This window comes from Lepisosteus oculatus, chromosome 15 (genome assembly GCF_040954835.1).
Source record: "Lepisosteus oculatus isolate fLepOcu1 chromosome 15, fLepOcu1.hap2, whole genome shotgun sequence".
In the NCBI taxonomy this organism is placed as follows: Eukaryota; Metazoa; Chordata; class Actinopteri; order Semionotiformes; family Lepisosteidae; genus Lepisosteus; species Lepisosteus oculatus.
The window spans coordinates 5,773,251-5,799,961 of record NC_090710.1 but is presented as its reverse complement, the minus strand read 5'-3'; the positions used below and the strand labels follow the sequence as shown (position 1 = coordinate 5,799,961).

Sequence of the window (26,711 nt, the reverse complement as noted above, 5' to 3'; positions counted from 1 at the left end):
ACAAACACCCACAAAAACACAACACACACCAGCCTAATTGAATTATTTTAAATACGTGGGAGTGATTAAGGGAGGGGGGGCGTTCCATATTATTGAGAGCACATGCAAATTTTAATATGAGAAAACGTGTGGTTTCAAACTTAACAGCTGGAGGTTGTTCTCGAAGCTTTTCAAAATATGTAAAAATTGTGGGCCTCGTATAGTGTTGATTGTGTTAAAGTTAAACTGTGGTGCATTTTAATTCTTCAAACAAAGATTACAAAAGGTGAAACAGGCCTGTATCTATCACCTACCTATCTGATGCCACTATATGCAGAAGTTTTGAAAATCAACGTGCTGAGAGCAACATCCTTTAAAAAAGATTATGAGGTGTTTTCTGACCGATCATCTTATATGCATGCGCCTGTGTGTGAAAGACTTTATGGTACATTAAAGGAAGAGGAAGTATAAATCAACGGGTCTAGGGTAAGACTACGTTATAACTTTATTTATTTAAAACATGTATTTGCCTTGGCATATACCTTACTTTTTTTGTTTACGTTGATTAAAAAAACATTTTTAAGTGTTCGCTGAACAAAATCTGTGTAGCCTGATGTTGTGTAAGAGCTCGCTATTTTTAAGAATTGCAAAACAATATGTACAATTTTTAACAAAATAAGTTTAATTAGATCAAACAATTTAAAAATGTTTGCTTGGATGAAGGGGACATGCTTTAAGAAACTAAAACGCTTGAATATTTAGGTTCGTTTTACTAGTGATGTACCAAATATTTACTCGTCAATCCCATTACACTTTTATTCATAACTATATAATTATTTCAAAATCCAGTGTCACAATGTTCATTCTTTTTAAATTGAAGTAAACAATAAATATTATTTTCCGTTCATGTCATTCGGGATAAAATAAAAATCTCTATCCGTTTTGTCCTAAACAAATATGACTTCATTTCGCATTTTATGACATTTTATTGCAATTCATATTCTCGGTGTGTATTAGTTAACGTCAATAAATTGTGTTGAAAAGTACTCTATTCTTTATTATTCTTGACAAGCATTGAATATATGTTCTGTTGGAATTTAATTGAACAGCCCACAATATTATTGACGGTTCTTAGTTTGAAAATTGTATTAATTGTAATAAACAGGTCTGAGGAAAACTCATCAAGAATGATTCTAAATGCAGTGTTAGGCTGTCAGTGGCACCAAAAATTTAAAACTGATTTTCAGAGATCATAACCGATAGTGTTCTTCCCTTTCTTTCTCCTACTAAAAAGTAGGCGGTAATTATGAGTGGAAAATGGCGAACTGCGATTAGTGGCTGAGGGGGTACCTGGGATTGGAGGGGTACCTGGGATTGATGAGACTCGGTGACCAATGAGAAAGCGGCGAATGAATGACCGGGCTCCAGTTAAAGGGGCGTTAGAGGAGGAACTGCCAGTCCACTGAGAAAGAGACCCTCAGAAATAAACACAGACAAACGAGAGAAATAAACACACCAATCGGAACAACAATCCGAGATGCACCAAGGACCAGCATTCCGTGTTAGGAAGATCTCGTAAAACGATCCTTAACTCTTCGTATCTGAATCGCTGGTGTCTACAGGTTTTGGAAGGAAAAAAGACGCTAAGGGATCTTTCTACACCTTTTCATGGGGATTCTGAGTTTGTAACTTTACCACATGAAAATATATAGCAGTACGTAATAGGAGAACGGCTAGGTTGTTTTTCAGCTACAGGACTACCGCTACGAACTTCGCCTGATGTGGCGTTTTTCGCTTAGGGAAGGCGAGACTCTTCCACATAAAGGCTAGGGTTTTTTTAAAAAAAACTTTCTTTCCTAGTTCGGAGGCTGCTTTGAAGTTTTGACCTACAATCCATACGAACATTGCTATAGCATATCCATATCCAATTGGCTATTAGCTCGAAGAACACTTATCGATTGACTGAGAGAATGTTGTTGGACGCTGGTCATCAGTTCCCGGGATTGGGAGTTGGCACGTTTGCCAGGCATCACTCGGCAAGCGAAATGCAGGACAGAGACTTGAGTTTAGCACAGAATAGCTTTGTTGATTCTGCTCATATGGGGGCTTTTAAACTTAACCACGACCTCTCTCCTGGACAGAGCTCCGCTTTCACTTCACAGGCTCCGGGTTACCCCGCCGCGGCTTTGGGCGCGCATGCCGCCCATGTCACCACGTACGCGAGTTCGCCTTTTAACTCTACAAGGGACTTTCTCTTTCGCAGCCGCGGTTTCGGAGACTCTTCTCCGGCGACCAGCCAGCATGCTATTTTCGGTCCCACCGCGGGGTCTCTTCATCACTCCCATACGGACACTCAAGGCCACATACTGTTTCCTGGGATCCACGACCAGCACGGAACCCACGGCTCTCCAAATGTTTTGAATGGACAAATGCGCCTTGGACTACCGGGGGAGGTTTTTGGGCGATCGGATCAATATCACCAGGTATCCAGCCCGAGGACCGACCCTTACTCTGCAGCCCAACTCCACAATCAGTATGGTTCTATGAATATGAACATGGGTATGAATATGGCAGCTCACCACCACCACCCGGGCGCTTTCTTTCGCTATATGAGACAGCAGTGCATTAAACAAGAGCTCATCTGCAAGTGGATCGACCCGGAGCAGCTGAGTAACCCGAAGAAGAGTTGCAATAAAACTTTCAGCACAATGCACGAGTTAGTCACTCATGTGTCGGTGGAACACGTCGGAGGACCCGAGCAGAGCAACCATATCTGCTTTTGGGAAGAATGTCCAAGAGAAAGCAAACCGTTCAAAGCTAAATATAAATTGGTCAATCACATCCGAGTCCACACGGGAGAGAAGCCGTTTCCTTGTCCATTCCCTGGATGTGGCAAGGTTTTCGCTCGGTCGGAGAACTTGAAGATACACAAGCGAACACATACAGGTAAATATTGACCATCTTTTTTTTTGTCGTTTTTTTTTTCTTCGCGTTGAATTACTTTACCGTTTAGCCGCCTCGACTTAAAATGAGTGTAGAAATATTTCATCCTCGCGATACAAGTTGAAAGCAACGAACTTTGCTTGTCAGAAGGAAAATATAAATCCTTGTACTGTTAACGGCCTAGCAATTGTGGTTATGGGAGTATGGTGTAATTGAATGTTTCGACTTTAAGGTCTAGTTATGAGTAAAATGTGTTTTTTCCCCCCCTGGCAGATTGCGAGGCGTAGATTTACTCAATTGGATTGAAAATGGTAAACAAACGGAAGTCTAGTTCGGATTACGCCTTGTCTAGCCTAGAATAAATGTGCAATGTTTTGCAACAGTTTGTTAAATTATGTAACAGTCTGTCGAGGGTTTGTGGTTCATAAACTTTAAAACGGGTCAAAGGCAATTTAAGGACTCTGGGTTTGTAGCGAATCGCGCGTGCGGAGTAGTAATAAATCATTCCTGATACTGATTTCATACTAATTTATCCGTTTGTAATGGGCATGTTCTACCACCAAAGTTACGTATTATTAGTGCGGCTATTTTAAAATATTAACTGTAAAATTAAGGAGATGTTTACTTTCTGGAATAATAGGAAATTGGAGGCCTTTTGTTTTCTTGCGTTGCAGTGGGTGACAGGCGAGCCATAACTACGGTTTTAAATGTAGTAGAATCGCTCAGTTTGCGAAGATGTTTCAGATGATCTAAATGCTAATGTAATTCTTATTGTTTCCTCCTGAATAGCGCGCATTAGCCTTTTAAAACACTCCGTAAGAATAATTTATTTTCGTTGAATTAAAGTAATTTTTAATCTGGCCATCGTTTTCGAAATTTAGCGGCTGAATTTTGATTTCAGCGTCCACATGTTTTTTTGAAACTTTAGACCAAAATTGTCTGTGAGGGATGAAGTAATTTGTTTTCAAATACAAATGTGATTTGTTTGTTTTGGGCGGCGCTACCCTCAGGTGTTAAGGTTAATTTTCATCTGAAAGGGAAGTAAAAGGTGAATTTCAAGTATTGTTTAAGGGAAGATCGTGTGGACTAACAGGAATCTGAATTATCCTATAGGGGCACCTTTTAAACGTTATTGATTTATTTCAGAACGTTTTATATCCATTTGATTTAACGGTATTTTAGATTTTATACACATAATTATCAGTTGTACGGTTGGCAGCAATTTATTCGGCACGGTTCTTTACGGCCTTAAATTTTTGAATTGGCACCATTTGTTGCGACTTGTAATTTAAATAAATTTTGACCTTTTTTTTCTGCTTCTTTTTGTAGGTGAAAAACCTTTCCAGTGTGAATTTGAAGGCTGTGACAGACGTTTTGCAAATAGCAGTGACCGGAAGAAGCACATGCATGTCCACACTTCAGATAAACCGTATCTTTGCAAAATGTGTGACAAGTCCTACACTCACCCCAGCTCTCTAAGAAAGCACATGAAGGTAAGAAGAAAAATTAACACCACCATCTTCGAAAGGTTTCTAGCTTCCACGTTTGGCCCTCTTTATTGAATTGAGCAGGGCATAAATAGTGGTTGTGTATGACAACCATATTAATCTCTCGAACCGGTGCGTTGTGTATGCGAGTATAATGTCACTCGGTATTTAAAATACTGTAGATCTAATTTTTATTATCCCTAAATCACAAAGACGTTATTTGATTTAACGAGCTTTTGATTTTTTCCCCCGTTACTTTCTAACTCGAATTGTAATCTGTGCTTTTCTAGGTTCACGAATCGTCTCCTCAAGGTTCAGACTCTTCGCCAGCAGCGAGTTCAGGCTACGAATCGTCTACACCGCCCGGCCTTGTTTCCCCATCGACTGAAACCCAAAGTAACACTAATCTGTCGCCAGCTTCGGCAGTACACAATAACAACGGCCATACCAGCCTCTCGTCCAATTTCAGTGAATGGTATGTGTAGGACAGTCTTCAAAGCCCAGAACAATTTTGACAGAACTTGAAAAACATCTTTGTGTACATATAAGGGCCGCCTGTACAAAGGAGTCACACATAATGGACGCTTTCATATTATGCGATAATTGAAATCAGGAAACTTGTATTGTGAATACAATAATCGACCGAGGAAAAAGATCATTTGGGAAAATTTCAATATAATGTAAATAAGGCTAATGACAGTAAAAATTACGCTAATAAAAATGCCCCTCCTACCCCATGACTGTAGTGAATTGTCAATCTTTGGTGTATAGATGTTCCTTCAATGGTAGCTATTTCTCTAACTGGACTTTTAAACTAGTGCACATATTACAATAATAACAGGAAAATCTTTTGTACTATGATGTTGACTATTGTGATCCCATTATAAAACAACGTGATTGTAACTATACAACTATATAAACTGGAAACAGTGCCAAAGTTAACAGTTAACTCCATCAGACACAATGTTTGCTTGTGAATGTATATTTTCGTTAGCTGGTTTCACTTGTGATGTTTTGTGCTTTGCAAGTTCAAATTGTGAAAAACTATTTGGGAAGATTGTGGGGAATCTAAACGTTGTGCCGTTAATTTTTCTGTAACTACACCCTTTTGTAAATATCCGCTACCATATTTATCCATTTGTAATTAAATTATGGTATTTACTTGCTACAGATGAAACAATATTTATAAAGAATGTTTCTTAACTATAAATATGTACAATTGTGAGCTAAACAGGAATTGTTTTTTGAGGTATAAAACTTGTTTTCTCCATTTCTTGTGATACGTTTCAAGAGTTTTACTGCATACAGAAATATAATAAAAATGTGTTGCAAGTGTTTAATTATTTTCCGTTTTGCTTTACTTATTTCTTGAAGCTATTGTGAAAAATGACACCCTGTACATGCAGGAATGGGCATCCGTTAAGTACAAGGGGAACATATTGTAAATGTAGGCGTCAAGCATATATTAAATTGCATGTTAACCTAATTATAACTTAAACCTCGGGACTTAAAGTTGAACATAATGCAAATGCGGTTTCATTTTTTTCCCCAAAATCAACTGAAGTGATTTTAGTACAAAGTTTTAAAGTTCATAAGCGCACGCGAGATCCAGGTAATTCCCTTTTGATTATATTTTCCTTTTTTTTATCCGCCAGGGACTGAACAGATTCGCTATAGAAAACCGATATTTTTCGATATGTTCATTCATAAATCAATTAAAACCATCTGTCATTTTCTGATCCTGAGCGTTGATTCTAATTAGGAAAAGTGGAAAGCAAAGTCAAATTAGGAAAGACCTTTTAAAATAAACAACCGTGATCTTGCGAGCTAAAAATTGACAAGGTGAAGTAAGGATTGCAATATTGAAGTGTCCTGAAAACTTCGGGCGTTTTATTACCGTCTTTGTCGTTGACGTATAAAATATAGCGATTTACCTTGGTCATACACACAGCTTTAAGAATAAAGACGTTCCCGGTGTAGGCTGCAGAACTAACAAAATTGCAGCGCAACAAACTATTGAACTTGGAATCGAGAACGGACAAAACTATTTAATAGGTCCTGGAGTGGTCTCGGTAAATTTGTTTACAGATCAGACGAAAGGACATGACTACAAAATGGGGAACAATGTTATTCATTTCAACAAAACCTGTAGTGATTTGCAATGTGATGCAGATTGAAATTGTAGCCTAATAAAAACTTACATACACACGCAGAAACAAAAAATATTCAAGCTAACTAGCTGAGAAATGTTGTATCCAGCCGTGAGAGAATAAGTAGAGTTTTTTTTTGTCTAGCCTTGAAGTGGTCTTCATTCTCAAATTCTAATTTGGAGTTATTTTTTATATATTTGGTTTGCTGTTTTTATCTGTGGTCTTAGAAACCGCCTGTCAGTTCATCGAAGGCTGACTTTGCAACGCAACATCAGGCCACGGGAGCTTAAATGTCTTCTCCAGCAGAGCTTGGAAAGGCAAGACCGGGGTCAGCATTTCCTTGAGTATAATATATGTACTTCTGGTTTGACGAAATGGATAGCCTATTGTCTGTACAAAATACTCAACTGGAGAACTCAATCCTGTTTAAGACCGAAGTCCTCTACAGCATGTTAGGCCTCTAAGGCTGCAGTTAAAATACAGGGTTTAGAACCGCGCAAAGATGAACTTGAACCTGACTCTGACTACGGATAAAACACTCATATTCTGAGCGCACGCAGCGTTGCCTATAAACGTGGATGCACATATAATGCGTCATTGTAGTGAAACATTTTGTGTCATTTATAGGAAAATAGCTTTCTATTTCATGCGGACTGTTTTCTGTTTGCATGTGGGTTACGCAGTTGTACTTTGTGCAGTAGGTGTGTAGACAGACTTGTCACTACCATGCTTCTCGCCCATGTTCAGTTGTCAGTCTAAAACGTCACGGTTTTATTTATCTTACATGGGTTTGTGGTTTCATGGTGTATTCAGTGTTGTAACCAAGAACAGAATGTTTTAAAATGGTATAAAGGGCAAGAGGCAGATATTTGCACGAGTATCATGTTAACAAATACAACCGGTTCTATGCTTTGCAGCACTCATTTTTTTATATAATCCTGACCTGACATGATCGAAATGACTAATATAAGTGTCTTTGTGTATGGCTATATTGCATATATGAAAAAATGAAAAGACATACTTAGAAAACAGGCAAAGATGTGTATACCTTAATAATACTGATATCTTATTTGTTATGACGCTGCTGCTGTAGGTGTGTAGAAAATTGAAAATCCGCCCGGGGGTTACAATCAAAGGAAGTAAGGAATGATAGATTGACAAAATTCTGTGGAAAAGCTCAGCTGCTTTTCTGGCGTTCAAGTGTGGCCGCGATTTTAACTAGAAGGAGAGACTGTGATTTGGACTCCAAGTTCAATTCCCTCTTCAATGAAAATAATGAAAACTACCGTTTCGGAGTACTTGCCAGCCAAACCAAACGTGCTTCTGGCTTTATTTGTTTTGGTTTTAAAGGGAATATTTAAAACCTTTCGTTTTCTCCCCCCAAAAATGAGACATATTGTAAAACCGTTAAAATGTAAACATATTATCTTATCTCGTAGTGCGTAGTTTGAATATCAATGCAAAATACAACTTTACATTTTTCTTAAGGGTTGCTGGCCTTATGCAGTATGTATTACCACAAAACCCAAGAAACAACCGCCCCGCAATAAAATAGATTTTCTTCCCTTAACTCAAAACACTCGTTTAGTGTTATCACATGTAAATGTGGTTAGCCTTACAGAAGCCACATGGTGCATTAAGTCCCTTTTTAAAGCAGTTGTTACATTCATCGCCAAGTGTAAATTGCATAAACGACAACAGTACGTGACAGGTATATGACCATTAAGACTGAGCATAGCTGTCTCGAGATACTCGCAGGTCTTAATTTTGAGCACAATAATAGAAGTAACAAGAGTAATAATGAACAACTTTTTATAACACGTCTAAAACTTCTTGACGTCCAGTTCACAGATAAAGACCCGTGTGTTGGCCAAAAAATCGGAAGGAGAATGTTCGTCATGTGTATTTCAAAACAATTCTAATCGTAATTGTTCAAAGTTTGGTATTTATTTGAGTAATATAGACAATATTATTTTTGTCGTTTCATGGTGGACGATTGTGCTTGATATTAACAGGATATACTGGAGGATAATGCAAGTTGCTCTAGTGGAGTACATGTCTGCTTAGTAATTGTTTTTGGACTCAGTTTTTTTCAGACTCATTTCGTCGCGTTGTGTCAGTTTGCTTGAGAGTTCGGACCGAATTTACGTAGATCGGCTCAGAGAGGTGAATTTCCGACCGTACTTGCTTACGTGAACATGGCTACCGAATTTCCTTTATGCACGTTTTTGGGGCGGCATGCGGTAAATGGTGGCTGTCTGACCTGTTTGGATGAAAATTATTTGACCTGTAAGGAGAGAGTGAAAGGTCAGCGCCACGCAGAGCTTCGATGCCTATTCGCTCCCGGCACATGCTGTTATGATATTGATCCATCAAGAAAGATAAACATAAAAAGCTGAACTCTTTCTCATGAATACCAATTAATGTTGGTTTTGTAATTGGAAAAGAGCTCTTTTGGGTAATATGAACTAAATGTATTTTTCTATACATTAAAGTTAATGAATTAAGCACGCTTCCATTGTAGGAGTTCCTTTAAGCTAATTTATATGTATTTAAATATTTAAATCGATCTTAAATGAAAACTGAAGCATTGTTTGTGGAGCAAATGGAGTAATTTGGATTTTATTTGTTGTTTTTGTAAAGCTTTCAAAATTATTTAAAACTATTTGAATGTTACAGAAAGAATTTTCAACCCTTCACCTTTTGACTATTCAATAATAATAATGACTGTCTTTACTTAAGTCCAGTAACTCCGTCGTTTGTTTATAGGAACTTTGAAATAACGTTTCGTGGCATAGTTTTAGAGTCAATGACTCACGTAAATTCAGTAAGTTTATTGTAAAACTTCAGCTTTCAAACCGTGAAATGACGGCTGTGAGGAGATTCTCCGACTGAAAATGGTCTTTTTGTTACTGCAAGTATGTACTTTGCTATGAAGCCCTAACATAAGTTTGTGGTTTGAAGAGGGCCTGAGAGACAGAGGGTGTCTAAAAATAATATAAATAAACCCGATTAGTCACAGCTCATAACATCTGAGGGTTTAGCTTCCAAGATTGATTTATTATGTAAGTAAGTTTAGGATGTATAGTTTATGGTTTGAATTACTGGCCTGGGTACCACGACAGTTGACACTTTGACCTTTCATTCGTACCTGCAGATGTAGGTCCTAATCTCCAGAATACCTCTCAACACCATTTTATAGTGTTTGTCTTTGATTCCCGCTACCCGTAAGACCTTACAGTAGTAATGCAGCTGTCACTGGAAGATAAAAGTGTTACTAAACAAAATAAATAAAAAAGTATATGATGAAAAGGGTTCAGTCCTATTGTTTATAAAGACAAATGAATAACGATTACAAGAATCCATGCACGTGAGTCGTATATGGTGAGTGTACAGTATGTGTGTATTCGCACGTATGAGTTATTTCTCGAGTTCCGCTATTCTTTCTTAATAGTATTAATAATAAACAGCAGACTAATGTTAAAGGGAAAAGTAAGTAAACGAGCATGAAATATAATTGGAAAAGTTTTAAATTTAAAAAACGACAATTTGGGTTATCTTTATATAAGGGGGAGGGACAGGGGCTAATTCTTGCGCTGCTTAAAGAAAGCTCATGTTTGTTGCAAAGAACTGCTATTAAATAAGATGTGTACAAATAGTTTAAGAAAAAACTATAAAAGTATAGCTACATTTTAAAACCTGATTTTTTTTCTTAAGTTTTGTTTTGTTTTCATGATTTAATTTGGGACAGGTTACACAATTCATCAGTTTCTGTTTTACTTACAACATCGTAGCTTCTCATGAATCAGTAAAGTTTATCGAATGGAAAAAACGGATTAATATTTCGTTTCTGATTTTTTTTTCTTTATTGTTTATTGTTCCGCGATTAGGCCGTTTAACATCAGGTAAGCGAATACTGTACATAAACACGGAGTTTATGGATGTTAGGATAACATCGGGAAAACTGAAATTTATCAAATAAAGTTGTAGGAATATAGGCATTTTTTAAACAACACAGAGAACCAGAATAAATTAGCTGTCAAGAAAATTTAGCATATTACAGTTTATAAGCAGCTCTTTTAACTTATGCAGGATTTAAGCTAAATATGCATTAGAAACAACCAAATCAGTTAAAAAATAAATCAATCGTCTACTGTGAAAAGTGAAAATAAGATATTCATTGTTGCTTATATGCATATACATGTCACTAATTGTGGCTTATACGCATTCATAACTAATATAAGTTTTATGCGTCATTAACCCATATAAACCTATATAAAATATAAAGCGATTTGGTAGGTAATATTTTGTTTTGTATATTGCAGATAAAATTGTATAAATATGGAGATTCGGCTTTGAAACCCTGGACTTTCTAGACGAGGTGAATGTTCGAGGTTACACGATGGTCCAACAGAGGTAAAAACTCAAATTCGTGCTCTCGTAAGAAAAACTCTGAAAGACAACTGACAAGGCTTTTGTCGGAGACATCTTTTAACTATCGATTTTTTCATCATTAAGATCTTTCTTAGTTTACAAATGTCTTATCTGGTACATCATATTTCAACCTCTTCTGAAACCCTTACACATAGACCCCACATTAACACTTGTTAAAGATCAATGTGAGCTCGTTACTGTAAAACGGTAAAGAATATTAAAGTTATTTTAGTGTCCTTATGTTTTCTACGTGTGATTAAATGGAATGATATACACTAACTGCTTTAGCGTCTATAGTGTCTTTACACTTCGACTTTACCTGTAGCTCAGAATTGGAAATTGGAGCGTCATGTTTTAAGTTTTCAGAATCAGAAATAATTGCTACAGAGGAAAATAAGTACAAGGAGTGTTTCCTCCGATTCAAACAGAGCTTTTTTCACGTTTGAAAAAATTGTGAAAGAGAACTGTCTCAGTTAATTATTTTGAGACTTGTAGTTTTGTCAAGAAATTAGAACGTTATGATTGGCATATTTCTTGTCTGAACTGACCTTAAACTTTCTTTCAGAGGTGAGTATATACTCGGTTAATTAAAAGTTTTGAAGGAACTTCAAGTTATAATTAAGTGATTGTAATTAATGTCCCTCCCCCTACCCCACCCCTACCGTTAGACTCAGTAGGGTACTGCTATTCCCGAAATAAAGTCCCCAACCTGGAATAAAATAGTCCATACTAAATTAATTAAAAGGCGCTCAGAAATGCAGATTATTTTGGATAAGAAACTTTTAAATATGTATATACTGTACTATATAAATGTTTATATAATACTTTAACTAATTCCATCAAGTTGTAGTGATTTTTATTTCGCTTTAATATCTTTCGAGTCCATTAAATTTTATGCTAATCATTCAATCTTTTATTTCTGTATCCCGCTGGCTTTCAGAACAACTGTAAAATAGCCCCTATATTTTTTTCCTCTTAGTCAAAGAAAGACGTTAAATAAAAACAAAAACATTCTGGGGAATTACTGCCAGCACTCGGAAGAGCCAGAGAAATCTCTCCAGCCGCGGGACGACATGGACTGTGATAAAACTGGGCTCTAAGATTCAGATCCTTTTTAGGATTCCCCTTCCTCCGGGATATGAAACCATTGTATGTTCTTACTGCGTATCCAGGAAAAATGTGATGTTAAACGCTGCATATATGCAAGGAGAAGTTTTTTTTTAAAGGGTTTTACGAGTACAAGATAATTTCACGTGAAACCCTAATACACTTCATTTTAAAGACAGCGACTTACGCCTGACATATAATGATTCAAAAATAGAGAATTAAATAAAAATATTCATGCATTATTAAAACAATCATAATCCTTGAAACCTTTAGCTTGGGTTACTGCGCATCAGCAAATCATTGCATCACCAGCATCATAAAGAATTATATCACAGCAACAGCAAAAATAAGTTTGGACTGCAAATCCATTGATTCTAGCCTCTGACGCGCTTTCTTCGTTAATTGGTAATGGTATAGATACAGTTTATATATATATAGATAAAATCTACGAAATTAGGGAAAAAAGATTTTTGTAAAGTCTTGTTGGGATAATTTGTACGGAGAATAAACCTCTTTGTCTATATCAAAGAACCATTTGCTCAATGAATAAAGCGATAGTAGTGTTTTATAATAGGAATAAGGTTGCAATTTTACAGTTTTGCTGCTGTCACGCGTTTCAGTGAATGCCCGTTTTTTAGAGGTACTTGACAGTTTCGAAAGCAGTTTAATTTAGACATCCTTTTGCATTCAGAAGAGCTAAATGGAATTAATTTGCTAATAATCCATGCTCTTTTAAGAATAATGTGGCCAAGTCTAAGTTTTTTTTATTTTTTAAAACTCCCCTCTCCTGACCACCCCAAAGAAAAAGAAGCGAATCTCCAACATATTTCCAGATAAAATATATCTCCGGATATATTTTATTTTTGTTTTATTGAAGCTAGTTTACAATACCTCATTTGCAACTTATATATTATGTGATATTTAGAATAGATAATAATTTCTTTTCTAGGATTGGTTTTCAGTTTTTTTCTTCAAGTCTCCTTTTTCCTAAGGCTATTTTGAGAACCTGTGCACCTGCGCTAAAAATACTTTGTTTCTTGGTGTTTTCATCCAAGTTCGGTAGATTTAAAGTTTTTGTTTGATATGGAAGAGGTTATACAAATTAAAATAGTAACTTTTCTTTCTCAAGGAGAGTACGGTTTTCCAAATACTTTTTGACAAAACAAAATTAAAGAAATACACAAGTTATGTCTTAAAAGTTTAAGTTAGAAATGTAGTATTTGATTTTTATTAAATCTAACTACATAAGTAAATATAATGATTATGCTCTGTGTCTTAACAGATCAATATACTCACACTAAGTGCAGAGCAGATGTTGTGAAACAGTTGCATTTTTATTGCGTATTACAGTTTGAAAAGGTGAAATACAGGACGAAAATCCAGTGGGGAATGTCTGTTTATTTAATCAAATAATAAACGCTATTTAAGTAAATTGATATTAATCAATTTACCTGGCTCGGCACATGCTAAACATTCTTAACGTGAAAGGATATCTGTCATTTAACACTCATGTGTGAATATATCACATAAATTAAAACACCTAAAATTGCTCTGCTTTTATTAATCAATATTCGTGTTAAAAGATAAGTAAGAAAACATCGTTAGCTCCATCTTTGCGTCAATATTGTACTTTCATTGCAGCAGAATATACCGCCAGTATCACAAGAATACAACACCTCCAAAGCCAGCATTTAAAGGCATTCTTGCTAAAAAAAAACAATCATGAACTGTGAGAATATCTGATTCATGATCATCCTTAAGTTATTATTTAAATAAATGTATCTTTGTGGCCTTTTGTTGAAATAAATTATATGCATGCTTTGATTTCTTGCCAAATGTCGGATAATCCATTTTCGTAACGGATGCCAATTAATGTTTAATTTTAGAAACATCTTTAGCAAACAACTATTAAGGTTAATTTATAGTAACTGGAGTGGGGTGTAGCAAACCAAGAGTTCGTGATGTCTATGCATTTCTGAAGTTTGATCAACTCTGCACAGGAACGACGTGTTAAAGTTTTTAGACCATTTTAAAGCGGTTTTCTCCACTGTTTGACTTCATTAAGATATTCGATTGAATTTGGTTGTGTATTTTTGTAGGGAGGACATACCATAATTTTATTCTGGGGGAAATGCATTTTGTCACTGGTTGTTAGTGGCCATGAAATTCTAAAAGTTAATTTACGTCAGGTAACAAACTTTAAAGTCGCATCCGTCTCCTGAAATTAAGTTTCAACAATGGTTTTGTATAATATAAACAAAATGTTTTAAGGAAGAATAGAAATCTGAAACATTAAAAACATAAAAGATTTCAGTTTGTCCTAAATACCGAGTTATGAAATATATTTAACACACAAACTATAACAATAGCAGTAGATAAAAAAAGACAATTAAAGGTACAGTATTATGTCAAATAAAGGTTATTTGTTCTAACAGATGAAAGAGCTGATGACCCGATAATAAAGAATAATGTATGGAGTCATGCTTTTTGAAGGATTTTTGTTAAAAAAATAAAATGAATAAAGCAACTACAGTGTACGGGTTCTTATCAAAGACCGATTTCAGGATTTGGGTAATATCATACTTGTTTGTTTACTTACTTGTGTGTTTCATTTCACTCCTAGTTTACTGCAAGGACAGTACAATAATTCTTTCATACACACAATTTGCTTGTTCCTATGTAGTTCGTACTGTGTCTCTTCATTAAATAACTTGGGCTGTGAGAGTCTGGAACACACTGCCCTGCAATGCTGTTGGAGCCGATACCTTGACTTTGTTCAAGAAGCGTCTGGAAGAGATCCTCAGATCAATTAACAACTAGCAATCAAGCTAGCAAGACTGGTCAATGGCCTCCTCTCTATTGCAACCTTTCTTATGTCCTAGGTGGACTGTTCTCCTCCATATTCTCAGTTTTCTCCAGACATGGATTGCCCAGAAACCAGAAGTCTCTTTTTGTCTTATTAATGGGAAAAACTGTATTAGACCCCTTTGCAGTCTTAACCATTTTGATAGCATTTATTCCTGCAGCTCACTCCTGAAAGTTTTCCTATTTAAATGTCTGTTTTGGAATGATGTCAGACACATCAGCTTTGTTTCTTCAATGTTTTTTTAGTTGTATTTTTCTCATTCGGTTCTCATTCACCTCCCTGATAACCAGATACTTCATCCTTTTCTTTGTCAATTATTTTTCTCTCACTCAATTTGGAGGAAGCAATTGTGTTTTTTTTTTCATGACCGCTTTTGAGCCACTCCTTCCTAAACTCTATATCGGAAACTGGAAGAGAGATGAGTCCCTGAGTTCCACGAGCCTGAATACACCCAGGAGGCCACAGGGGTGGTGGCTGTGGAGCTGAGAGCAGAGAAAGCCCTGGCCAACAAACACTGTTTGGTCACAGTCGGCTAGTTACATGGCCCATGAGTACAGAGTTCAATTTGTACTCTGGCAAGTATGTTTACCTGTTGGTCTGCTTGGGAGGTCCCCCATCAGTCTTTTCAAATCTAAAGACATACAAAGATACACATACACAGTACATATACACCTAAAGAAGGCTCCACAGCCGAAACATTTTGTCTCTTTTCCTTTCAGCATGGAATAAACCTTTATGTGTTCCTTTGCAGCCTACACATGTTGATGCATCTACTGTACTTACTTGAACTACAGCATATATATATAGCCTCGCACCTGAAGAAGGCTCCACGGCTGAAACTTTTTTTCAGTATGGAATAAACCTATTACTTGTTCCTTTGCAGCCTATGCATGCTGATGCAGATACTAACCTGAACTACTACAGTATATACAGTATATATGTGTATGAGGCCAAACTAAGCATATTATTTTAAATTGTCTTGTCAGGGGTCTTACTAGTGCATTGTGAAGCTTAAGTATAACTTTCCATTGTAGGGCAGACACACAGACATGAACACAGGACCCATTCCTCCAGAAGACAATTAACCTACGAGTACACTGTGGACAGTGGGAGAAGAGCAGTCCAAAGATGTACTCATAACACAACATACGTACTAATACAACATACAACTTACAGACTCCACACAGATAGCACCCAAGGAATTGAATCCAGGGCCCCAGAACTGCAAAGCAACAGCACTATTCACTTTGCCACCACACTTCACAGTTATTGACAAAGCCTTTCTGTAGCACCTTTTATGCTGTTTATGTTTTCTGCTCCCACTATTTTACTGTCATCTGCAAATGTGACTAGTTTTGTTAACGAAATTGGAATCTTTTTTTGTTGAAATAGAACAGGATGAGCAAACATGCCAAAAATGGATCACTGTGGCACACCACTGTTGACATATAGCATGTCCAATTATAGACGTTGTGCCCCTTAAATTAATAAAATAATATGCTGTTTCCTGGTCATTAAGAAAGTTTTTGATTGATGTGTATACATTGCCTTGGATTCTTAAAGCTTTTAATTTCAGAATTACACTTTTTAGAGGGACCTTATTAAAAGCTTGGTCAAGGTCTAAATGTATTATATCATACAATATGCAGTAGTTTTATTAACTATTTCTGTGGCTCATTTCTAGCAAGTTAGTTAAACATGACATTGCCTTTCTACATCCATTTCTTCATCTCTGAAAATTCCTGTTTTCTAAGTATTCTTTTAATTTAGCTGTAACTATATTTTCCAAAACCTTACCTGTAACTAAAGTAAGACTGATTGCTCTGCAGGTCCCTGATTTAGTTCTGTCTCCTTTTTTATGTATTACTGTTAAAGCTCCAATCTGTGAGTACTGCTTGCATTCTAAACAAGAGTTGTAATATACTAGATAGGGGTCTATGAAAAATCTCCTTGATTCCTTGAGTATAACTAGGAAAATACCATTAGACCCTTTTTAGAAACCCAAGCCTTTGCAGAACCTCAATGTGAGTTATTTTAATCCTTCTGAATATCGGAACTCCTGCTATAACATTGAGCATGCTTTTAACTTCTTCCATTGTAACATGCATTGTTGCTAAGCATCAACCTGGAATAACTTTACAACAGATTGACAGAAAATGAAAACAGATCCTTATGTCGCTATGTGACCTTTGAGCTTGCCAGGTTTTTTTTTTTACAAGTGTGGCAAAAAAACAACACCGATGACAGACAACAAAACTCGATGAAGAGCCTTGTGTTACCTGATCTAATACAGCAGACACAAAGTGAAAGATTGTGTGGTGGTGAAAGACTCAATTCAGCATAACAGTTACAGCATGTATGAACTGAGAACTGTATTTGACTTAATTCAGTGTATCTTCCTATTATACCCTTTCCTTATAAGAACGTGTGTTGTTTCTGGAAAGAGGCAACCCAGAAACCATCCTGGAAACAAAGCAGGCAAGACTGCAAATGGAAAGGGACATCAGTCCGTCACAAACTATTCATTTTATCTTTAAAAAAAGATCTTCACAAGCATCACTAGAACTTGAATACTTATAAGGGAAGTGGATGTCTTGAGCTGAGAAACACAAATAAGATGACACAAGTGAAAACTATATAGAAGAGCATTTAAATTTGAGAACAGAAGGCATTACTTCACCCAAAGGGCTGTGGGAGTCTGGAACAAGCTGCCCTGGTCTGTGGTTGAAGTTGATACCCCGGGTTCTTACAAGAAGTAGCCAGCGGAGATCCTTGGATGGATTAAATGGCTTGTTCTTAATTGTAACCTTTCTTATATTCTTTACAGAACAGTGTAACATATTAGAATAAATTGCATGCTTCACTGCAATAGGACAGTCAAAAATATTCTAAATTTAATCAGAATTGGATGAACAGGAGATGCTCCTTTATACATCAACCAACCAGGAGCTGGTGCCATTTCATCCATTGGTTGTTTGATTCTTGTCTATATATTGTTACACAGCATCTGTGAACATGATCTCAGTGCTGATGCACAGTATTAATGACTTCTATTTAAGGAGGTATAAAAACCAAAACAGCTGCATGTCCACAGCACCTTGTTACTTTCCACTACCTGGCAAGCAATAGGCACAAGCCAGGGTACATCCTGGATGGGAAGACAGTCCATTGTACGGCACACACAGACACAAACACACAATGTTTCCAGAAGTCAATTAACCTACCGGTATATTTTTGGACTGTGGGAGGAGAGCGGAGCACCTGGAGGGAGCCTGTGTGAACGTTGGAAGAACATAGAAACTTGACGTAGACAGCACCCAAGGTCTAACTTCAAAGTCTATCAGCCTCCAGGTCTGGAACTGAGCACAGGGCCCCAGCGCTGCAAGACAGCAATATTAACCACTGTGGCACAGAGAGAAAAAGTTAACATGGTTTTCAATGTTATTGTGCTTATCTGTGATGTATCACTGTGGTAAGGATCATGTATATGGCTATAGTGTCTGGTATTTAATTTGTTTCAGAGAATGTGGAACTTCCCTAACTAAGTCTCATATAGGTATCATCCTTTTTGGCAATGTGACCCCTTAAGTTGTCAAAAAATGTCAAAATGACTCTTTTCTAACCAAACAACCACTTAGAAGACCGTTCTTACACATTTACATTATCATCCAGTCTTATTTCTCTTTTAATTGACCTCATCTTCCTCATAACATAGAATGGTCCTCGATTTATTTCCATTTTAAGACTTCAAGAGTTTGGTCTGTGCACTGTTACTTGGCTGCTCCCAGAATAAAATTAAACAATGAAAATGCAGTCACTGATGAGCTCTGCAGGGCCTGACCTGTGGACCTCAAGGTGAAGGTTTATATTTCAGTGATAATAGCCACTCAGTCATCAGGACTGTTTTGATTATTAGGACCCGGTTAGGAATCTCCCTTCTTTGTTGTTTTGACGGCTGGCTTACATCATCAACAGATGGATCAATGGATTCGTAGCAGTATTGCCCTCTTTCTCACAACCAGAACAATTGAAACTTCCTGGCAAAGGCTGCTTTCTCTGTTAACCATTCTGGGATGTCCGTCCCTCCCACAGCAAAGAGTCATCAAGGGATATACAGTAGTGGTCAGTGAAAAACATACATTTTGGAAGCAACACTTACTGTACCATTTTCTGTGAAGTGATGTGATCTTAGACACCAGCCAATCACATCAGTAATATTAATTCTGAGCATTTTAAACAGGTGCTACACAGATTACGCCTCCAATCAGTGCAATATTATGAGCAATTGATGCTTGAGGAATTCTGAGTTCTGTGAAATCAAAGCAGCTCTGTAATCCCTAGACACGAATTTCACTTTTTAAGAATCCATCAGAATTGTAAATTAAGCATGTATACTGACAGGTTTGAAGCTGCAGTTTTCCAGAAAAGTCATCCTTTTTAAAGCAGAACTTGACATTATAGTTTTAATAGAAATGAATACATAAACAAGTAACGTAACATGAAAAACACTGAATAACGTGACAGGCAGCTTTGTTTCATGGCAGCTCTTTATATTTTTTGACAGATTAAAAAATTTCATCTTCATCTCCACGAGACTGCCATGAGTTACTCATCAGCTAGTGATCTCATTCCTTTCTGCCATTGTTTCTTTTTCATGATTTTATCCTTGTGTATCTACTTTGGATTGCTCCAGCTGTTCCTTTGTCATGTTAAAGAACAAAAACAAAAAAAAAATACTGCATGATTGCATTTTGAAATCTGCAGTGCCTCTGAGAGTCTGTTTTGCTCATGGGGGTGGTAACAAACAGTTCGCAGCTCATTGGAGGGTCCACTTCTTCCAATTGAAATATCTCAGGTAAGTAAAAAATATAAAAAATACTATAAAATTACAGTTCTTGGTATTTTTATACAATGTCTACTGCAATTATTCTGGCAGATCCATGTTTCAGTTATCACTGCTGTATGGCACATTGGATAGTGAAAGATACAGCTGCTTTATGTGGTATTTTCAGGCAACTTGTAAAGTAATACGAAGCTCTTTTCCTTTTATTTGTTTTCATTCAACACTGGTTTTGTACATTGAGTGATGAAATAAACTGAAATGAAACACGGTGCGCATCTTTTGCTGTCCACTGACTGATTGATGGACAGAATTAAGGTGTCATCCAGGTAGTCAACAAGATGAAAATAAGAAAAGATTAGGTGCGGCAGAAAAATAAACCTCTCTGGAGGCTAGAACTTAATTGGAATTTAATTGTTTGGACCCTAATGTGGGCGGCACTGTGGCACAGTGGTTAGCATTGCTGGGGCCCTGGGTTTAACCTCAGGCTTGGGGTACTATCTACGTGGAGTTTGTATGTTCTCCCCATGTACAAGTGGATTTACTCCGGGAGCCCAGGTTTTCTCCCACAGTCCAAAAACATACTGTTAGATTAATTGGCTTCCGGGAAAATTGGTCCTAGCGTAAATTGGTGTGTGTCTGCGTGTCCTGAGATGTACTGGTGTCCTGTCCAGGATGTACCCTGCCTTGTGCCTGTTGTTTGCTGGGATAGGCTCTGGCTTCCCTGTGACCCTGAATTTGAAGAAGTGGTTAGAAAATGGATGGATGGATTCTAATGTATTTTGCTGTAACTCGGAAACTAGAAGGGTGATGCAGAGAAAGTAAACAGCAGAATATTAAGGGGAGAATCTAGCCCAGCTCTGGAACACAGAGGAGAACAAGATTAAAGATTGGAGGTGCATTGGAGCTTGAGAGTTATGATGTACTTGTGCTACCAGAAGGCAACGTGAAGCTACAGAGAAGCATGATGTGCTAGAAAATTCAAAGATGTCTGCCTTACCTTAGACAGGAGACTCACAAGAATGAATGGACCGGCAGGGGACAGTCATTCAGTTGGAGGACGGTAGCACTGAAAGTGTCAGGTAAACCATCAGATGTTCACAACCGAATTCCTAAGGCAAGCGAAGCAAATCTCTTTGCTCCTCTCAGCTCATTGGTCTTGCAAAGCAGCCACGACATCACTCTGCATTTATTTATTTAACTGTGCTTATGTCCAAAGCACTGTCCAGCACAGGATTTTTTAAAACTGTTCCATCTCATGTGCATGGACATTCTTCCGAGTGTCATCAGTAGTCTCTCTTTAGCCAGCAGCCATATCAGCATACAACTCAAAACTGACAACCCACTGAAACTAAGCAGGGGTGAGTCTGGTCAGAACCTAGATGGGAGACCTCCTAGGAAAAACTAAGGTTGCTGCTGGAAGAGGTGTTAGTGGGGCCAGTAGGGGGTGCTAACCCTGTGGTCCTAAAGCCCCAGTATAGTGACAGGGACACTATACTGTAAAAAGGCGTCATCCTTCAGATCAGACGTAAAACTGAGGTCTGTGTTTTTTTAAAAATTCCATAGTGTGTCTCAAAAAGAGTAGGAGTGTTACCCTGGTGTCTTGGCCAAATGTCCCATTGGCCTTTACCAATCATGGCATCCTAATAATCCTTGTGTATGAATTGGCTTCATCACTCTGTTCTCCTCTGCACTAATAGCTGATGTGTGGTGAGTGTACTGGTCCACTCTGGCTGCCATCGCATCATCCAGGTGGGGCTGCACTCTGGTGGTGGTGGAGGGGTGTCCCCATTAACTTAAAGTGCCTTGAGTGGAATGTCCAGAAAAGTGCTATATAAGTGTAAGGAATTATTATTATAGGAGTTCTAGTCTTCTGAGCTAAAACGGCACTATATATTTTGCCCCACTTCATGCTGCCATTGCAGTCTAAGGGTTGAAAGAAAGTCAAGGCATCATAATTTTGCCAAAACAGAATATGTGGGTACTCAAACCCTACTTGTCTAACCTTTATTTACCCCAGTGCAGGCATCCTTGTAAACCCTCTTCTTTGGACTCCCTCATACAGATTGTGGGCCAGGAATAGCCTGTAATCTGACAAGCCTGATGCTAAGCAAAATCCACCACTCAGAGGACAGGGAGAGTTCAGCACACCTTTGTTCACGTCACAGAGTCAGTATTACACGATTCTCTTAGAACGCCTTTTATTGTAACATACTTGCACTGGACATGCAGCACACAGTATATGCACTGTCTCAGAGAAGCACCTTTAAATGTGCAAGTTGCTTTGATTCAGAAGCTTTATATTGATATTTCATTCTTGCACTGCAATTTGAGGATATGAGCTAGAAACAATTATCCTGCCAACATTTCAAGTCTAAATAAAACAGAGATATGAAAAGTTTTGTAGCCTTATACAAATTCTAATATTTTAATTTCTGGAACACTTAAAAAGAACTGCAGTTTTTCTCCATTTTCTAGACTATAGCTGCACGTTTAAAGTGCTGACAAGATGTTGAAAATCACAAGCATGTGATCGTGTAACAATAATGAAGTAGAACGTGCAAATAGAATACATTCGGTTTGCTGTGTAGCAGCTAAAATTGAACAGGAGGGTTACTATTATTTCATTTGTCCGGTACAAAAAAGCAGGACTTTGGAAGATTATTGGTTAGTGTCCTTACATAACCTTGTAACTGAAACCAAGAGAACTTCCATTCCCCAGTTCGCTTGTAAGGATTCATCACACCGCTTCTCAAATGTTTCAATTAGGACACTTAGACACAGAATGCTTTTTTAAAGCAAAAGATAATATAAACAGTTTTCTGCCTTACTATAACTCCCACAATCATCCGGTTTGCTACTGGAAAACTACTTTATCAGATTCTGCATCGCAAATCTTAGATGCTTTCAGAAAAATATCCCACCTATTTTTAAGGCAACGTAATCGAATCCTAAGATTTCTCACTACTGCCAAAGCAGCTTTCCCTGGCTTAAATGACTTTGCATCTGACGCGTGGGAAAAGCCAGTTTCCGATTGGCGGAATGAGGATCACTCCCCCAGGGTGAAAGGTTACCTTGCAACAGCACAAGACAGTCAGGCAGCCATGGCGGCTTACAGAGTCACTCCAGCTCTGCAAAGAGTTCTTCTTGCACTGAAGGTGAGACATTACTAAAATATTACACGGCTCAATGCATTTCACGTCTTGAAACGAAATAGAGCTACGCGTGAGAAATGCACGGAGCTGTGTTACACGATAAGGAGCGCAAAACACGAAGCCTTGTAGTACACAGAAGTTGCCTTGTTTTTCGAATGACCCTGTCCAATATCCTTTCGCCCGTGATATATGTCCTTGTCTTTTTTCAGTCAGATATGACAAAAAACACAAAGTCGTTGTTTGCCAAGCGCGTGTGCCTCCCTTGCTTGTTTTTAGGTTACAATTGCTTAAAATATAGCTCGGGGGAATCACTAAGCGGGCTGAGGTTACCAGAATACTGAGAGCATCACTTTTTCAAATTGATCTTATGTTACTCCACAGATGTAGGGAATACACAATAGGATTTTGGCACACCTCCTTATTGCTTTTAGTAAATAATCCGTTGTTGTATTTATCGAGTTGGGTAGTTGCTTTTCGTGGAAAGGTTTGGAAGTACAGGACACATTTGCAAAAAAGAAGTAGTTTAAACATAAATATATGTGCATGCAATTTTCCAAAAAACAGGGTGCAGTTGCACACCCACAGATACGAATACTGTATAGTTACTGTGTTGTCTAGACTTTTGCACTTCAGTTTTACAGGTTTATAAGGTGTAAGAAAATTGTTATTTATGCTCATATTGTTGTAAAAAAGCTGGAATTAACTTAAGTATTTGATGCTGGTATGTGGAGCAAAGTATATGACTTGGTTTCGGCTGTGGAGCCTTCTTCAGGTGTCAGGTGTCCACACCCGACGAAGGCTCCACAGCCGAAATGTTGTCTCTTTTCTTTTCCGCATGGAATAAATCTTTACCTGTTCCTTTGCAGCCTACGCATGCTGACACAGCTACCTACCTGATTGGTTTTGCATGTGTGATCTAAGTGGATTTGTACTCTTTAATTACTTGTGGTTTAATGTTTATATAATTTTTAATTTTGGCAAATCCTGTTCAGTGTTTTTTTTTGGTGTTTTATATCTTAAAATCTCTTACCTTATAGGTTATTATTATTTAATTATTTTCTTTCCCATGGCTTATGAAGTGACCCTGTGGTCTGTGTGGGTCGTAATGCCCCAGTAAAGTGATGGAGAAACTGCGCTGTATGAAAAGCAAACTAGTCTTAGTGGTAATTAAAAATATTCCCAGGGTATTTCTCAAAAAGACCCCCTGGCCTTTACTAATCATGGTCTCCTAATAATGTCCGCCTATGAATTGATTTCTTTACTCTGTTCTCCTCCCCACTGATAGCTGATGTGTGGTGACTGTGCTTGTGAACTCATGTTGCCATCGCATCATCCAGATGGGTGTTACACATTAGTGGTGGCGGAGTGGTCCAGCGTCCAGAAAAGTGATAAACTATATACTGTAAATGTGAGGATTATTATTGTTGTTATTGCTGTTGTTGAGCTAATAGCCTCACTCTTTTCAGGAAGCAGTTGGATGAGGTCCTTAGATTAGTTAGCCACTAACTACCAAATGGTCTTGATGGCCTGAACCGCCTCTTTTTGTTTGTAACTGTTCTTGTGAATATGAATTATTAGAGTGTGTACTTTGTGTGGTATTTCCAGATCCAAAAACATTCACCTGTCATGAACTGATGTAATCTGGCTGCCACTTAAATGTTTCTCTGTTTTTTTTTTTGTTACATTGCAGCAGGTCTCTTTCCAGTCCAGATGCTGCATCATTGCTTCTCGGACACATTACTCTGCAGTTTACGACCCTAATGAAAAGGTATATTGAAACTGTTATTTTCTCACCTAGATAGGAGTTCGTTTTGTACTTAAAACCTTAAAATGTAACTAAAGCATATTATCAGGGGCTGGAAAAACAAATGTGTTATTTGTTCAGTATCCTGTAGTATTTACACTTCTGTTTTGGAAACTCTTGTTTTTCTGCCTTTAGACATTCGTGCTGGTTCGGGGCAGAGAACTGTTGAGGATAGGCAAATTCACATGTGACCATGTTCATCCCGTACTGTGGCATAGTATGCTACAGTATATAGTATTTATGGTTAAAAGTACTAATGTATTGGCTTTAAGATAATTAAAATAACATTGATCGATTAAAAAACACAGTAAACTTCTAGTAATCAGCTAAAATAAAATGAACAACATGAATTCCTCCTCTGTGTACAATGGATGCCTGCACTTTCTCTCTCTGCCTTTCCATCTGTTTCCATGCTCTGTGATTAGCATGGCCCACTATAGACAAGGCCAATAAAACTGTCAGTGAGCCTTTCAAGTCATCTCCTCCAGCCTGTCATTCCCCACACTGCTAACACATGACTGGGAGGGTTTGTTACACTACAAAAACTAGACCACATTGAGATGTGGATACTAGGTGGGTACTTGGGCAGGGGACAGCGAAAGGCTCACTCACCTAGAGTCATCTTGTGGTCCTTGTCTGTTGTGCAGCTAATATGAAAGTTGGGCTTAACAACCTTTGGCTTGGTTTCATCGCTCTCTGCTCTTCTTCCATCTAAGACACTGCTGTCCAGACCGAATTGAGAAGAACTGAATTCACAAATATTACATTTGCAAATGTTGAGATCCTTCTCCTACTATTCATTTTAATGCATTATAGTCCCACAGTACTGTGCATTCTCTCTGCTTTTCTCTGTTATTAATTTACCTCTGCATACTGATACGAGCCAGCTTCTTCTACAGATTGAAATGAGCTCTGACTGGATTGTCCCAAATAACAAATTCAGGAAAATTTATGATAAAGCAGAGGTTGTCACAGATCAGCTCACAGATGGCTAGTTGTAGATACATTATGGGAACAAGGCAACACAATCAATGCAGTGGATTACAAGAGGAGGTTACAACTCCAGGTTACAGAGTTGAGATATGGATGTGACAGAGTGTGTTATCGGAGGAGAGCCTTGTGGGAATGTCTGTGCCATGGGGAAAAAAAAAGTTTTGCATCCAGCGATACCTTGTAACGCTCTTTGCTTGGATGGAGTAGTATCAAAGTTTTTCAACTTAGTCATGAGAGGGTGTAGATTGATGTTGCCAGTGTTATCCTGATTAAATGTCAAGGAAATATTGTGGAATGGTGAAGAATAGCGGGTAACTGTGTTCGATGTTCTGTTTCGGGGTTTTGTATTTAGTTATAAAATACCCCAAGTTTTTATGAGATCAGTTCATCTCAGTTTATTTGCACCAGTGCAGATCTGTTGCCTTCATATAAAAAAGGGTATTTCAGCTTGAAAAGGAAATCTTCAGTTCTATAGTCCCTATAAATAAGATGTTACTTTTTTTTATCGGCTTTGATCTTCAAACAAACAAACCCTGCCTAAAGGTGGGGGGAGAGACATTTTCTAGGGTTTATAATGTACTCAGACATTTAATAGAACAGACTTGCATGCTCAGTACAGTTTTATGCTCATTATGGAAAATCCGAGCAGTTTTTATTTGAACAACTGTGTTGTGAAATCTGTGATTACTGAAAATGTCTTTGGGCTTGTTCGTTGTAAAGCAAAAGTTGTTCTGCTATAATTTTGTCATTCATGAATTTCTGCTTGGCAATCAGAAACGGAGATTTATGAAAGGTGGTAACACTTTATGTGTGGAAGGATATTAACTTTAAAAGAGACTTGGAACAAAATGCATGTTTTTTTTCTTTCCTTGTCCATGAAAAACAACAGCATCAAAATAATATGTGATTGTTATAATCATGTGGATTTGAATAGCTGAAGCATGAATCTAAAA

General features: G+C 37.6%; 2 protein-coding genes across 5 annotated transcripts in view; both read left to right on the top strand.

Moving 5' to 3' along the window:
* Nucleotides 1-26,711, top strand: part of pcca (propionyl-CoA carboxylase subunit alpha) — a 193,249-nt gene that overhangs the window by 346 nt on the left and 166,192 nt on the right. Inside the window, exons 2-3 of one of the 4 annotated variants that reach the window (XM_015363423.2) lie at nt 10,885-10,975; nt 24,652-24,729. Coding sequence is in view for 2 of the 4 variants with exons in the window: in XM_006638904.3 (XP_006638967.1) it covers nt 22,911-22,964; nt 24,652-24,729 (132 nt within the window). In the remaining 2 variants the exon portion in view is untranslated. Of the gene's footprint in view, nt 1-10,884; nt 10,976-22,869; nt 22,965-24,651; nt 24,730-26,711 lie in introns of those variants that run through there. The other 3 variants (XM_015363422.2, XM_006638904.3, XM_015363424.2) reach the window with 3 other exon arrangements.
* LOC102696533 (zinc finger protein ZIC 2) lies at nt 1,274-5,749 on the top strand. The gene is made up of 3 exons (XM_006638905.3): nt 1,274-2,925; nt 4,252-4,415; nt 4,700-5,749. Exons 1-3 carry the CDS (start codon nt 1,950-1,952, stop codon nt 4,892-4,894), a joined length of 1,335 nt encoding a protein of 444 aa, XP_006638968.1. The 5' UTR covers nt 1,274-1,949; the 3' UTR covers nt 4,895-5,749.

Coding starts and splice junctions, on each gene's coding strand:
- LOC102696533 (XM_006638905.3), top strand. CDS start 1,950: ATGTTGTTGGACGCTGGTCATCAGTTCCCGGGATTGGGAGTTGGCACG. Junction 2,926..4,251: donor ACACAAGCGAACACATACAG/GTAAATATTGAC, acceptor TTCTTTTTGTAG/GTGAAAAACCTTTCCAGTGT. Junction 4,416..4,699: donor CTCTAAGAAAGCACATGAAG/GTAAGAAGAAAA, acceptor GTGCTTTTCTAG/GTTCACGAATCGTCTCCTCA.